At 48.8% G+C, this 13,690-nt stretch overlaps 1 protein-coding gene across 2 annotated transcripts; it reads left to right on the forward strand.

Moving 5' to 3' along the window:
* Nucleotides 1–7,169: 7,169 nt before the first annotated feature.
* On the forward strand, nt 7,170–8,943 carry nfil3-6 (nuclear factor, interleukin 3 regulated, member 6). 2 transcript variants are annotated; one of them, XM_015974808.3, is made up of 2 exons: nt 7,170–7,310; nt 7,532–8,943. In XM_015974808.3, the coding sequence occupies exon 2, from the start codon at nt 7,617–7,619 to the stop codon at nt 8,679–8,681; it is 1,065 nt and encodes a 354-aa protein (XP_015830294.3). In that variant the 5' UTR covers nt 7,170–7,310; nt 7,532–7,616; the 3' UTR covers nt 8,682–8,943. The 2 variants fall into 2 exon arrangements, with proteins under 2 accessions (XP_015830294.3, XP_015830295.3); XM_015974809.3 differs by having other exon boundaries at nt 7,173–7,310; nt 7,535–8,943.
* Nucleotides 8,944–13,690: the final 4,747 nt, after the last annotated feature.

Here is a 13,690-nt window from a genome sequence, read left to right on the forward strand (position 1 = left end):
GGAGGAGGCTGTGTTAGCCAATTACAGCCCTATCTCACATCTACCTTACTTATCTGAGCTGCTTGAGAGGGTTGTATATTTACAGCTGGTTGCATTTTTAGACACTCACGAACTCTGGGAGATCTTTCAGTCAGGGTTCAGAGCAGGTCACGGTACCGAGACTGCACTTTTAATGATTCTTAATGATGTTTTTTAGCTTGTGACGGGGGGATGCTAGATTTGTCTGCGGCCTTTGACATGGTCGATCATGACATACTTTTGGATCGGCTACAACATTGGGCGGGAATTACCGGTGCAGCCCTACAATGGCAATGCTCCTACTTATGTGACAGGAGTTTTTGTGTCAGTGTAGGTGAAACCTCCTCGACCTGGAAGGGACTCAAGTGGGGTGTGCCACAGGGGTCTGTACTGGGTCCGCTTCTTTTTGCCATCTACTTACTACCGTTGGGGAATCTTCTTCGGCGGTTCGGCATGCATTTTCATTTTTATGCTGACGACTGTCCCCCTTCAGCGGGGGGTCGATGGGTCAATGTCAAAGCTTGTAGATGCCTAACCCCCAAATTCCACTACCTCCACTCCACTCCACTCCGGTCCGCCCCCGCCTTCCGCAGCCGCTCGCTTCCGAACTCAATTTTTACTGGTACCCGCTCTACAACGGCTCCGCTCCGGTGCGGAGACCTGAGGAGAGCAAACAAGCATGCGCAGGATTTTCGAGATCTTGCGATACAGTCCGAGCAATAAACGCGGAAGTTAGATCCAAACACCCGCTGTGTGGGAGAAGCATCGACATGAACTGTTTAATCTGCCCATCATTTGTGTTGAGAGATCAGCAGTGTTTGGATCAACAAAGTGTGACTACTTTGATAGTGGAAACTGTATTTATGGCTTACTTTTGTGCATTTAAACGTCAGCCGCCATTGATAGTTGTTAAAAGTTGTTAAACCTGTGCATATGAAACAAAAAATGCCTTTTGTTTATTGATTTATTGTGAAATACGGAAATTGTGCTTGCTCCTTTTCCTGTTGAGCCATTGTGATTTCTGTCCATTGACTGCGGAGGTGCTCCAGCGTCCGGCGAAAATAGGATCGATTCTATTTTTGCCAGACGCCGGAACAGAGGGCGGCGCACGGCGCCGCACTGCCGGAGCACGGCCGCAGTAGTGGAATTGCTCTGATTGACTACAACGGGACCGATTTTGCTCCGGCGTTCGTGTCGGAGCGGAGCGGAGGTAGTGGAATTTGGGGGTTAGAGGATGTGCGCTCCTGGATGGCTACAATCTTTTTACATCTGATGACACTAAGATGATGACGCTAAGACTGAAGTAACTGTACTTAGCCCTGACATGTCTACATGCCCATGCGATGCTGTGAATCTGGGCCCTTTAGCATCCAACATGAAGACTACCATCAGAAATTTGGGAGTGCAACTGGGCTCAGCCCTTAAATTCGATGTGCAAATCAACCAGGTTGTGCGATCGTGTTTTTTTTTTTTTTACTTACGCTGACTAGCCAGAGTTAAGCCCCTGCTGTCCTGAGTACATCTAGGGAATGTCACACAAGCTTTTGTTCTTTCAAGGCTCGACTACTGCAATGCACTGTATGCCGGCCTTAGTCAGGGTGCGGTAGCACGCTTGCACTTAGTTCCAAACTCAGCCGCTAGGTTCTTGACAGGCACTAGGCGCAGGGAGCATATCACCCCTGTGTTGGCATCCCTTCATTGGCTGCCTGTGCAATACAGGGCAAAATTCAAAGTCTTGGTGCTGGCATACAGGGCCTTACACGGAACTGCTCCAGCATAGCTTGGCAACCTTTTGCATGGACATGCCCCCTCGTGGGCCCTTCGCTCAGCCGGCAGAGAGCTGCTGATCGTTCCACGCACTAAGTGCAGGTCATGGGGGGACCGTGCGTTCTCAGTGTTGGCACCTGCACTTTGGAACCAGTTGCCTTTGGTGGTGCGCCAGTCACCCTCATTGGGGGTTTTAAGACTCGCCTTAAGACCCATTTTTTTGTCAAGGCTTTTCAGGTTTAGCAAATGTTACCCGGTTTCGATGCCCCGGCCTCTTACTCTTTTTCTGGGTTTTATTTTTTGCTTTTACTTTCCTCTTTTAATTGATTTTATGCTGGTTTTACAATTGCAATATTTTATTCTGATGGTTTTATGTTTTTATTGTGTTGTGTTCAGCACCTTGGGTGTCTGCAATGGTTGCAGAAGGGGCTTTATAAATAAATGAAATTAACTTCCTGATGCAGCTGAAGAAATTCAACCTATCTATTTTTAACAAACTGTCTGCTTTCTTAACTTCTACTTCCTGTCTTGATCTCTACCAGTCAGGCTTTAGACAACACCATAGTACTGAAACTGCCCTGGTGAAAGTAGTCAACGACATTCGATTAAGTAATGATGCGGGGAGAACAACTGTTCTCATGCTCTTGGCTCTCAGTGCAGCGTTCGATGCTGCTGACCACAGCATACTAATAGAAAGACTTGAATGCTGTGGAGGATTTTCTGGATTGGTCATCTGCTGGCTAAAGTCCTATTTAGAGCATAGGAGTTTCTATGTGTCTATCGGTCATCATGCCTCAGCTCCGACATGCCTAACATGTGGTGTCCCTCAGGGTTCAATCCTTGGCCCTCTTTTGTTTAATGTGTACATGCTTCCGCTCGGCCAAATCATAAAGAACCACTCCATTGGTTATCATAGTTATGCAGACGACACACAGCTATATCTCTCCCTGTCTTCCAATAACTTTGCTCCCCTTGAATCCCTCTATCAATGCCGCAATGAAGTTCAAGATTGGATGCCAAAAAATCTTCTTAAACTTAATACAGACAAAACTAAAGTAATTATCTTTGGGAGGAAGGACCAGAGACTAAAGACCGCCACACTGTTGAGACTGAAAGGCTTTGAAGTAGCAGAAACCGTAAAGAACCATGGGGTCATCATTGATAGCGACTTAAGCTTCCCCAGCCACATGAAGGCAGTCACAAAGTCAGCTTTTTATCATTTAAAAATATTGCAAAGGTTAAAAACTTCACATCACCTGCAGACCTAGAAAAGCTCGTTCATGCTTTCATCACAAGCAGGGTGGATTACTGCAACGGTCTTTTCACTGGTCTCCCTAAAAAAAACAATAAAACCTCTTCAAATGATCCAAAATGCAGCAGCAAGGCTATTGACCAGAACCAAAAGAGAAGATCACATCACACCAATCCTAAAATCTTTGCATTGGCTACCAGTAACTTACAGGATTGATTTTAAAGTCCTTTTACATACTTTTAAATCATTAAATAGCCAAGGACCGCGGTTTATAGCAGAGATGTTTGTATTGGCCTTCTAAATCACTTAGTTCAGCAGAAAAATACCTATTGGTACAACCCTGAGCCCGCACCAAGCACGGAGAGGCTGCCTTTAGCTGCTATGTGGACCGTCTCTGGAACTGTCTTCCAATAGACATGAAGACCTCTCCCACCATTCCCATTAAATCCAGATTAAAAACCAAACTTTTATGATGCCTTCCATGAACCTATCCGTGGTCGACTAGGCTTTTACCTGTGTGGTTAAATTTATTCTATGTGTTTTTGGAACTTATAACTAGTCTGTGCAGCTTTGTTGTTGTTTTATCATTTTTAGTAAAGTTTTTACTTTGAATGCTTTTATTTTCGTGTACGATGTTCCGTATCAACACTCTTATACATAACATGATGTGACATTTAAAGCTGGGGTTGTTTTAACTATGTGCAGCACATTGGGCTACCGTTGTGTATGAAATGGGCTAGTTAATAAACTTGACTTGACTATCAGCACAGTGGACGAGGCGGTTCTACACCGCAGTCATCGAGTCACCCTCACCTCTTCCATCACCGTGTGGTACGCTGGAGCCACCACCAGGGACCAGAAGAAGCTGCAGCCTGTTGTACCCTCTGCTGAGAAGGTCATTGGCTGCTAACTCCCCTCCATACAGGACTTGTACACCTCCAGGTCATTGAGTAGTGCAGGTCGGATCACAGCTGACCCGTCTCACCCTGGACACAGTCTCTCTGACTCGCTCCCATCTGGCAGGAGGCTCAGATCCAGTCAGACCAGAACCTCTCACCACAAGAACCGTTTCTTCCCCTCTGCTGTCGGACTCATGAACGACAATCGTAGACCCGCCCACTCCAGCTGCTTGGTTCCAGTCACATGACCCTGTGACCTGAACTGACCCGCTCTGACCAGAACCTACACTGACTTGTATAAAGTAGCTGCTTCTCTAACTGCTGCCTCCCTATATTCTCATCATTTCATTCTGTTTATTTCTAAATTGGAATTTTGCTCATCCTTTCTTTTTCTTGAACCGCAGCCGTTTCCTGATGCTGGGATTCTCACACGTATGGATAAAAAACCTTGTTTTTGCTTTATTTGCTTGTTGGCTGCTAGCTACACAGAGCTACACTCCCACACACACCCTACTCACTCTGGTCCCAGTACTGCTGCACGGAGGGCACAACCATGCCCGGACGCCAGAGCTGGTCCCGTTCTTACTGATGAGCAGCATCCCCGCCCAACGCAGAGCAAAGAGACCCACCTCCCACTCCTAGCCTCCAGCCCCAGGCGACAAACCGACAACAGAGGTTTGAGAAGACCCTTAGTTTTCCTCCGCCTGCACCAGAGTGGTGCTGCATGCTGACAGAATGCAATCTGTGGTAAGGAGGAGGGACAAGCCTGAGGATGGGGAGGAAAGGCTGGGGGCCTAAAACCTCCAGGGAGCCAGCTCCCCCACTGGCCCCAACAGGCACCCCCATTCCTAAACCCCACCCGGGACATGGAGACCCCAGCCCATCTAGCCAGGGACCAAAGCAGCAGCTTTACTTTATCAAAAGACAGTGAAGCACTGAGTAAAGAGAAGGTGTGGCCTGGATCAGAAGCTGCTGCTGGCTTTCCACCACTGCTCCCTGGAGAGCACCTTCACCTTCTCTGAGTGTGGTCTCCAGGCTCCACAGCTGAGGACAGGAAGACCGGACTAATGGTTCCACCCCACCATCCTCCGTGAACCCCACCCACCCTACCAACTGTCTGTTTGACCTGTTGCCCTCAGGGCGCCACTGCAGGTCAATGACATCACGTACCACCAGACTTTCCAGCAGCTTCTTCCCGTGGGCCGTCAGAACGTTCAACCCCCCCTCCCCGTCAGTAATGTGGACTAATCTGTGTTTAAACCCTCTTGTGCTGCTGGTTTAGCAGACCTGAACCACCGGGTTGTTCTGCTAAATGTTTTTAATTCTTTTTAGTCCTCTATGGTTTTGATATTTACTGCTGATGGCCGACCATCCCAAATGTAACGGCCATGAGCAATTACAAATAAAGTCTATTCTATTCTATTCTATTCTATTCTATTGTAACGCACTTGATCCACATCTCTTTGGTTCTTTCATCAGTTTCATGGTAGTTTCCTTATGAAGTCTGTGTTTACAGAAACAGCCGTGCACCTTGAGCTCTGTGGGAAAGCAAAAGGGGCCAAAAAGGTTTCAGAGTGTATCTGATGCTCAACTAGGGTATGTTTGCTGAGGGAGTTTACACGTATGATATAATAAAGTCCATGGGTCTTATTCATAGTGCGCACACACACACACACACACACACACACACACACACACACGTAATGTGTCTACAGTTATATTGTGATGTCTTAGTAAATATTCTATTTGGTGAGAGATAAACTTTATTGTATTTATCCTAGTGGATCTATAATTAAACGGATAAACTAGTATTAGCACATCCAACGTCAAGGAAAGTAAAAAGTTATTATCAGGAGAGGGAGAATGTTTTAGTGGTTAGCAGCAGTGTGCTAGTCGATGTATGATGGAGCTTGATTATTAAGAGCTTTATATGTGAGAAGAAGGATCTTAAAATCTATTCTGAATTTAACAGGTAGCCAATGTAGGGAAGCTAAGACAGGAGAGATATGATCTCTCTTTTTAATTCTCATCAGAACTCTAGCTGCAGCATTTTGGATAAGCTGAAGACTTTTAACTACATTCTGTGGACTTCCTGAGAGTAATGGATTACAGTAATCCAGTCTTGATGTAATAAATGCATGAACTAGTTTTTCAGCATCACTCCTGGAAAGGATGCTTCTAATCTTAGCAATATTCCGAAGGTGGAAAAAGGAAATCCTACAAACCTGTTTAACCTGGGATTTGAATGACATGTCCTGGTCAAAGATAACACCAAGGTTCCTTACTTTGTTCTCAGAGAGTAATGTAATGCCATTCAGGTCAGGCGCTTGGCTAAGAAATTTCCTTTTCTGGATTTCTGGTCCAAAGATGAGAACTTCCATCTTGTCTTGATTTAAAAGCAAAAAGTTTAGTCATCCAATTTTTTATGTCCTCAAGACAAGCCTGTAATCTACCCAACCGATTAGGTCCATCAGGGTTCATGTGGATAGATAAAACACACACAAAGGGGCAGCAGCAGCTCAGGGTAATTTGTTCAGTAACTGGAGGGTTGCATGATCTATCCCGGTGTCCGGCTGCTGTTGTGTCCTTGAGCAAGACCCTTCCTACCTTTTATCCATGTAAAAGACACCTGCCCACACCTGTCCAACTGTCAGACCAACCTCCACCAAGGCCAAGACCAGAGGGCTGTCTCAGGTCAGGGACAGGAGTGGGAGGGGCCAGTCAGCTGTTGACTGATGCTGAGTGGGCGTGTTTAGCACGGACCAAACATGAAATACATCATCTTTCATGTTTAAAAGGCATTTCTCATTTTTATTTGAAATGTTGAGTTTTAACTCTTGTTAACACAAAGCAGCTTCATCTGTCACGTCTTTATGTTCAAATAAAGTTTATTACGACACCTTTTGGTCTGATTGTCTATTTTTATACTTGAGTTACAGATCCAAAGCAACACTTGCAGTTCAGCAGCATCGGCTCCTACACTTCCGGTTTCAGCAGGACTCCGACCTCCAGGACGGGTGAGGAGGTCCTCCTCCCTGCTGTTATCCCATCACACTGGGCGTGGCCTGCGCGCGTCATATGACGACGATTGGCGTTGGTAGGAGCTTTCCTTTGGACAGCGCACGGAGAGGAGGGGCGGGCTCACGCACGCGCGCGCCCGTGAACGAGGCCCCGCTGGTTCAAGCGAGGATAGGAGCCGACCTGAGGTGAACTCCGCGTTACAAATAGGAGCTGCGGCATTCCAAGTGGAGCAGAGCGGATGCGCACGAGCCGCAGGAATAACGGGAGCAGAGAGGATCCGCAGTTTGGACCCGGACCCGGACCAGAACCAGGACCAGAACCAGGACCCGGACGGGAGGAAGCAGGAGTCACAGGTACACACCTGTTCCTTAGCCGTTGACCAGCTGCTGCAGCTGCTCGTCACTAATGTAAAATAACAGTTTTCATTTGAATCCCAGTCGGGAACCGGGACGAGTTCTGGGTCAGAACCGAACCAGAACCATGCACTAGTGATGTTTCTGCAGCAGATGTGATGGGCTTACATAATGCGTGTTGTAACGACTCTTGCATAACCACCTGTTCCTCGTTTGCTCAGCAGGTGGCGCTGTTGCTGCACGAGTCCTTCCCAGCGAGCTTCAGTGTTCAGCCAGGACCCGGCTCAGAGAGTAACCCTGCAGGGAATGGTGCTGGAGGGGCCTTCCGGGGGGGTGGGGGACGGATCATCCTTCACTGATCAAGCTGTTTCCATCATGACCTCCAGCAGCCTGCTGGCACGCTCCCTGCTGGCTCGCACCTCCGCCGCCAAACGCAAAGAGAGTCCGTCTGCGGCGGCGCGGCGCAAGCGGGAGTTCATCCCCCAGGACAAGAAGGATGAAAGCTACTGGGACAAAAGGAGGAAGAACAACGAGGCAGCCAAGCGTTCCCGGGAGAAGCGGCGTGTCAACGACATGGTCCTGGAGAGCCGGGTGCTGGCGCTGCTGGAGGAGAACGCTCGGCTCAGAGCTGAGCTTCTGGCCCTCAAGTTCCGCTTTGGTTTGGTTAAAGATGCCCCACAGATCCTGCCACTCACCACGGCTGCTCCACACACGTCCCACCATCACCCCCACCGAGGAGACGGAGCTCTACGAAGCTCTCCAGCATCTCACCACAGAAGCTCCAGGGAGACCGGCAACCTCTCAGAGGACTCTGGCTTCTCCACTCCAGGTGGCTCCAGCGTCGGGAGCCCAGTCTTCTTTGAAGACCGGCTTGGAGATGCCGGAAAATTCTCACCTCATAGGGCAGAAGAACTAGGCTATGACCTCCACCTGTCTCCTTCTGATGTCCACCACACCGCAGCACTTAGTGGAGGGAAGCTGGAGCACACAGAGGGGATGAAAAACCTCCCTCACAAGCTGCGCTTTAAAAGCCCTGGAGGCGGCGAGGGAGGGGACGACACCAGCACCACCAGGCGCTGCTCCTTCTTCTCCAATCAGAAGGCTCACCCAGAGTTCCCCAAAGAGCCGAGTGGAGAAGACACGGGAGCTCCAGGCTCCTGGCTCCAGCAGCTGGAGGGGGACGAGGTCAGACCTGACTTGTGTTCCTCCACCCCCCACTATGGCCTCCAGCCTCCCCCGGCGCTCAGACACAGCCAGGTCCGGTACCAGCAGGAGAACACCTACCTAAAGTCTCAGCTCAGCTCCCTCAGCGAGGAGGTGGCCCAGCTGAAGAAGCTTTTCACCGAGCAGCTTCTGCCCAAGAGAGCCTGATGAGACCCGCCGTGGGGCTCCAGACTCTCATCCCAAAAGCTGCCGTGGAGCACCTCTGTGTTAACGTGTTGTGTTGCCCCACCTCCAGATGTTTCTCATGAACTCTCCTCTGTTTGGGAGAAACCAGCCCTGCCGGTCTGGGGTGAGATTCTTCGGGAGCGCTGTCCTGTTTAAAACACTAACTTCCACATCGCTGAACATGGTTCTGTCCTGAGATTTCCTGAATATTCCGATTAAAACTAAATAAAAGAATACGGCAGGTGTGGTGGTTCCTTCTTTGTTCCTGTCTGACGGACACTTGCTGCTCAGCACAGGTCTGGTGCTGCAGGTCTGGTGCTGCAGGTCTGATGCTGCCGGTCTGGTGCTGCAGGTCTGATGCCGCAGGCTGACAGAAGACTCTCAGAGAGGCTAAAACACGTTTTCTCAAAATTCACTAAAACTTAAACGTTTCTGTCAAAATCAGTGTGACCTACAATCATTCATTCAGAACCAAATAATGTGTTCATTCATTCCATGACATCATCATCCACATGGTCTGTCCAGAGGACTTCATGTGGAGAAAGGACAACCCTCACAGATGCATCGATGCAGCACACATGTTCTGCTGCAGGACACTTTACCTGTCCTCCTCTGGTGACGATGACCTCACACTGGGCCGGGTCAGGGTCGCTCCTGACCGGTCTCGGGCTTCCTCGTGGACCCTTCTGAGCTTCCATCCTGGTCTGAATCTGATCACCTCTGCAGAAACTCTGTTACAGCTGACAGACGGGGTTTGCTGCCAGTGCTACAGTCGATAGTGAGCATGTGTGAGGCGTGTTTAGGGTTCAGGTTAGACTCTAAAGATCCGTTTAGAATTAGGAATCAGGAAAACTGGAAGGTGGAAAATCAGGCTAGTGGAGACAAACGGTAGCAGAACCAACGCTGATGTTCCTCCCTTCATCGTCTCCATCTGACGGATCAGACGAAGTCCACGTCCCTCTCTGTCTCCATTCATGTTCATGTGATCAGAAGCTGCATGGACTACACCACCAGGGCCGGAATGAAGTGCAGATGGTTGTGGGGGCCCTGAATGCTGTGTTTTCTGTGAAGCAAGTGTGTCTTCACCTGGTCTACATCTCAGGTGTGAACTTGCATGCATGCATCCCACCAGCAGAGGGCAACAAAGAGCTTTCATTCAGCTGCGGCAGCACCTTGGACGACTCCTCAGGTGACTTTACTGTTGCTGCTGACCACCAACGTTCTCAGGTGTTGGGAACCTTCTGTCGTTAGCATTTGTTCTTCACCAGTTATTGTACCCATGCAGCACGTGCACGTTTGTAAATGTGCGCACGTTTTCTGACTTCACTTTTTTCATATCTAATCACAAATGATTGATTCTGAGGAAACAAAGAGAATCATGTGATCTGCTGCATGCTGCCGCTACTGTAATACCCTCACACACACACACACACACACACACACACACACACACACACACACACACACACACACACACACACACACACACACACACACACACACGCACGCACACACACACACACGCACACACACGCGCGCACACGCACGCACACGCACGCACACGCACACACACTCATAAAAAACACTCTGCACACACTACGTACCCCCACTTTTTTTCCAGATGAAAGGATAAAGCCTGTTGCTAGGCAGGCAGTGCGACAGTTGCCATAGAAACGCTTGCAGACTTAGTTTCAAGGGGGAAAACATCAGGATTGGGTGAGAATGAGGATGTGTGTGCGTGTGCGTGTGCGTGCGTGTGTGTGTGTGTGTGTGTGTGTGTGTGTGTGTGTGTGTGTGAAATCACCAGTCCTTTACACATTTTTGCATCAGGAGAAAAATCATTGAACATAAACTTGGACCCCCCTTTTCATTAAATACACACACACACACACACACACACACACACGCACACACACACACACACACGCACGCACACACACACACACACACACACACGCACTGCTGGTCCAGCACTGGTGATCTGTGTGAGCGCGCACCAGGAGGAGGTGCTGGTTTATTCATCTAATAAGACGTTTGATTGGAAACGACGAGAGCCGCATGAGAACCTCAGACTCAACAACAACAGTTGGTTCCTCAGAAGTCAGAGCTCTGTTACTCTGTTGGGACCTGTCTGGGTCAGGTTTAAACCCTAACCCTGAACAAGTCTAAGCTGGTTTTCTGCTAAATCAGCTGTTTGACCAGCAAAGATCCCGTTTGAGGTTTTGGGACCATTAAAGATGTGATGAGACAGGAAGCTGGGATGAGCTTCATCACCTGCAGAGGGAGGAGACACACACACGTTCCTGGACATCCAGGATGAGAAGCCTGGCCGGGACTGGGACACACACCTAGGACAGGTTTGGTAAAAATAAACACAAGTACATGCTGCTAACCTGGTATTACAGTAACTCTGGATTTGGGTACCTGTGGGAGGAACCAGCTGAATGGGTTCTCCACTTCGGTTCCACCGCAGAACCCCAGGAGGGGTTTTGGAGGATCGTTCTTCCCTTTAGTAATCAACCCAAAACCTATCAGACTGTCGCACACCTGGCACAGGGCCAGTGACACACGCCAAGCCCCGGCCTCAGGCATGGCCGTAGTTTTTTTTTTGGGGGGGGGGGGGGGGGGGGGGGGTCATGTTCCCCCCAGAAAACCTCACGTATGTCATTTAAATCAGATATTAGCGTGTTTGCCTCATGTGACCAGAGTAAATACAGTCACACCTATAAAGTACTTCCTCTTACATGTCTACCAAGGTGAACAACAAAGGTGAAATGAAAGTATTTAGGTTTTTTACTGCCACCTGAGTACTTGACAGTCCTGCATTCCTAGCATCTAGGCTGTAGTTTTAGACACGCCCACTTCTCAAGTCAAACCGTGCCTCCAGGTAGCGGGTCGACATGGTACCAGAGAATCAGGTCAGACTTCCATAACCCAGACATCATTCCTGAAGAGGAAAAGCTTCAGAAAGTAGAACTGATGGAGGAATCCCACTAGGATCTAAAACCTTGCCCCGCCCCCTGAGGGAGCGTGTCTCCGCCCCCTCAGCTCCTCTCCTGCAACACAACGAACAGGAGAGAGAGAGAGACGTGACTAGACCCTAAGCGTCCTGTTATGCAACAGCTGACCTACTAACACACATCTAGAGTCGGAGCGAAAGGAGGAAATAAGAGAGAGAGGAGACGGAGGGAGGTCCATGACGCGAGGAGCGAACCACAACAACACACCGTGGACGCGTTCACGCACCTACCGCAGCTGACGGCACACCGATGAGAGCGGAGGCTCGCTGCAGCGGACGCGGTTTTCCTCATTAAAAGCCCAAAAGGTGAGACGTGTGTGTGTGTGTGTGTGTTGCCTGGGCGCGTCTGCCTCAAAGTCAAAGCGAAGATGTTTCCAGCTGGATGAGGAGGGTTTGGGATTCATGCATGGAAAAGTTTGCGCGCGCACGCGCGCGCGTGTGTGTACACCTGTTTAACTCAAGTGTGAAACGCATTATTGATCCTTCAGCAGCAGGACACACTTCCGCTGCTCACGTGCTGCGGAGAAGTGAACGTGGCTAAACCCTGTGCGTCACAGTGCGCGCGAGCTGCTTTGTTTACAACCTGAATCTCGCAGAGGTGTGTGTGCGTGTGTGTGTGTGTGTCTCACCGCTGCTGGGCTTGTTGCTCCTGCATCAGGCTGCAGCTGCTTCATCGGTTGGTGACGTCAGAGTGACATTATAATCATCTGTTCCAGAGGAGCAGCACGAGCTTCATCAGGTTTTCATCATTTAACTGAAGTTTGCTGGTGGAGCTGCTTGTAAAAATATCGTTCATCAGACAAAATTTTTCTGATTCAGCCACGAGAACGGAAGCTCCGCCCACTTTCTCCCACGTTAGATGTTTTGGTTTATATGATAAATGATTAAACCAAAGATCACCGGAGAAAGTGGTGATCTAACTAGTGAACCAAGAAGACTGGACTGGACCTCAGACAGGGTTCTGCTCCAGCAGCACACCTGCTGAATCCCATCAATTCAATTCAATTCAAGTTTATTTATAAAGCGCCAAATCACGACAAGAGTCGTCTCAAGGACCTTCACATAATAAACATTCCAATTCAGGTCAGTTCATTAAGCCAATCAGAAAAAAAGTTTCCTATATAAGGAACCCAGCAGGTTGCATCAAGTCACTGACGAGTGTCAGTGGCTATACAGCAATCCTCATACTAAGCAAGCATGCAGCGACAGTGGAGAGGAAAACTCCCTTTTAACAGGAAGAAACCTCCAGAGAATCCTGGCTCAGTATAAGCAGCCATCCACCACGACTCACTGGGGATGATAAAGACAGAGCACACACACACACACACACACACACACACACACGCACGCACGCACGCGCGCACGCACGCGCGCGCACGCACGCACGCACACACAGACACACACACACACACGCACACACAAAGACAAGTAATGTGTCTATAGTTATATTGTGATGTCTTAGTAAATATTCTATGTGGTGAAAGATAAACTTTATTGTATTTATCCTAGTGGATCTATAATTAAACGGGTAAACTAGTAGTAGCACATCCAACGTCAAGGAAAGCAAAAAGTTATTATCAGGAGAGGGAGAATGTTTAAGTGGTTAGCAGCAGTGTGCTAGTCGATGGCCCCCTCCATGAGGCCACCACAGCTCAGCAGAACATCGTTGTAGCTTCTTCTGGGGAGAAAAACACTTAGAGAGAAAATAAAGTTAACAGCTGAAATAGCAGAAAATAATACAGTTAAAGAGCAGACTGTAGAATAAAGCAGAGTGTGAAAAGTGTTCAGTGTATCCTCCAGCAGTCTAAGCCTATAGCAGCATAACTACAGAGATAACTCTGGATAATCTATCCTATTTAGATGGAGGCATGTTGGAGTCAGGGCAAGGTAGAGTCGTCTTTACCGACTGTACACTCCACCTCCCTCTACTCCCCCACTTGTCCAGATTTAGGCTAACATCAGATTTTAACCA

This window comes from Nothobranchius furzeri, chromosome 12 (assembly GCF_043380555.1).
Source record: "Nothobranchius furzeri strain GRZ-AD chromosome 12, NfurGRZ-RIMD1, whole genome shotgun sequence".
NCBI lineage: Eukaryota > Metazoa > Chordata > Actinopteri > Cyprinodontiformes > Nothobranchiidae > Nothobranchius > Nothobranchius furzeri.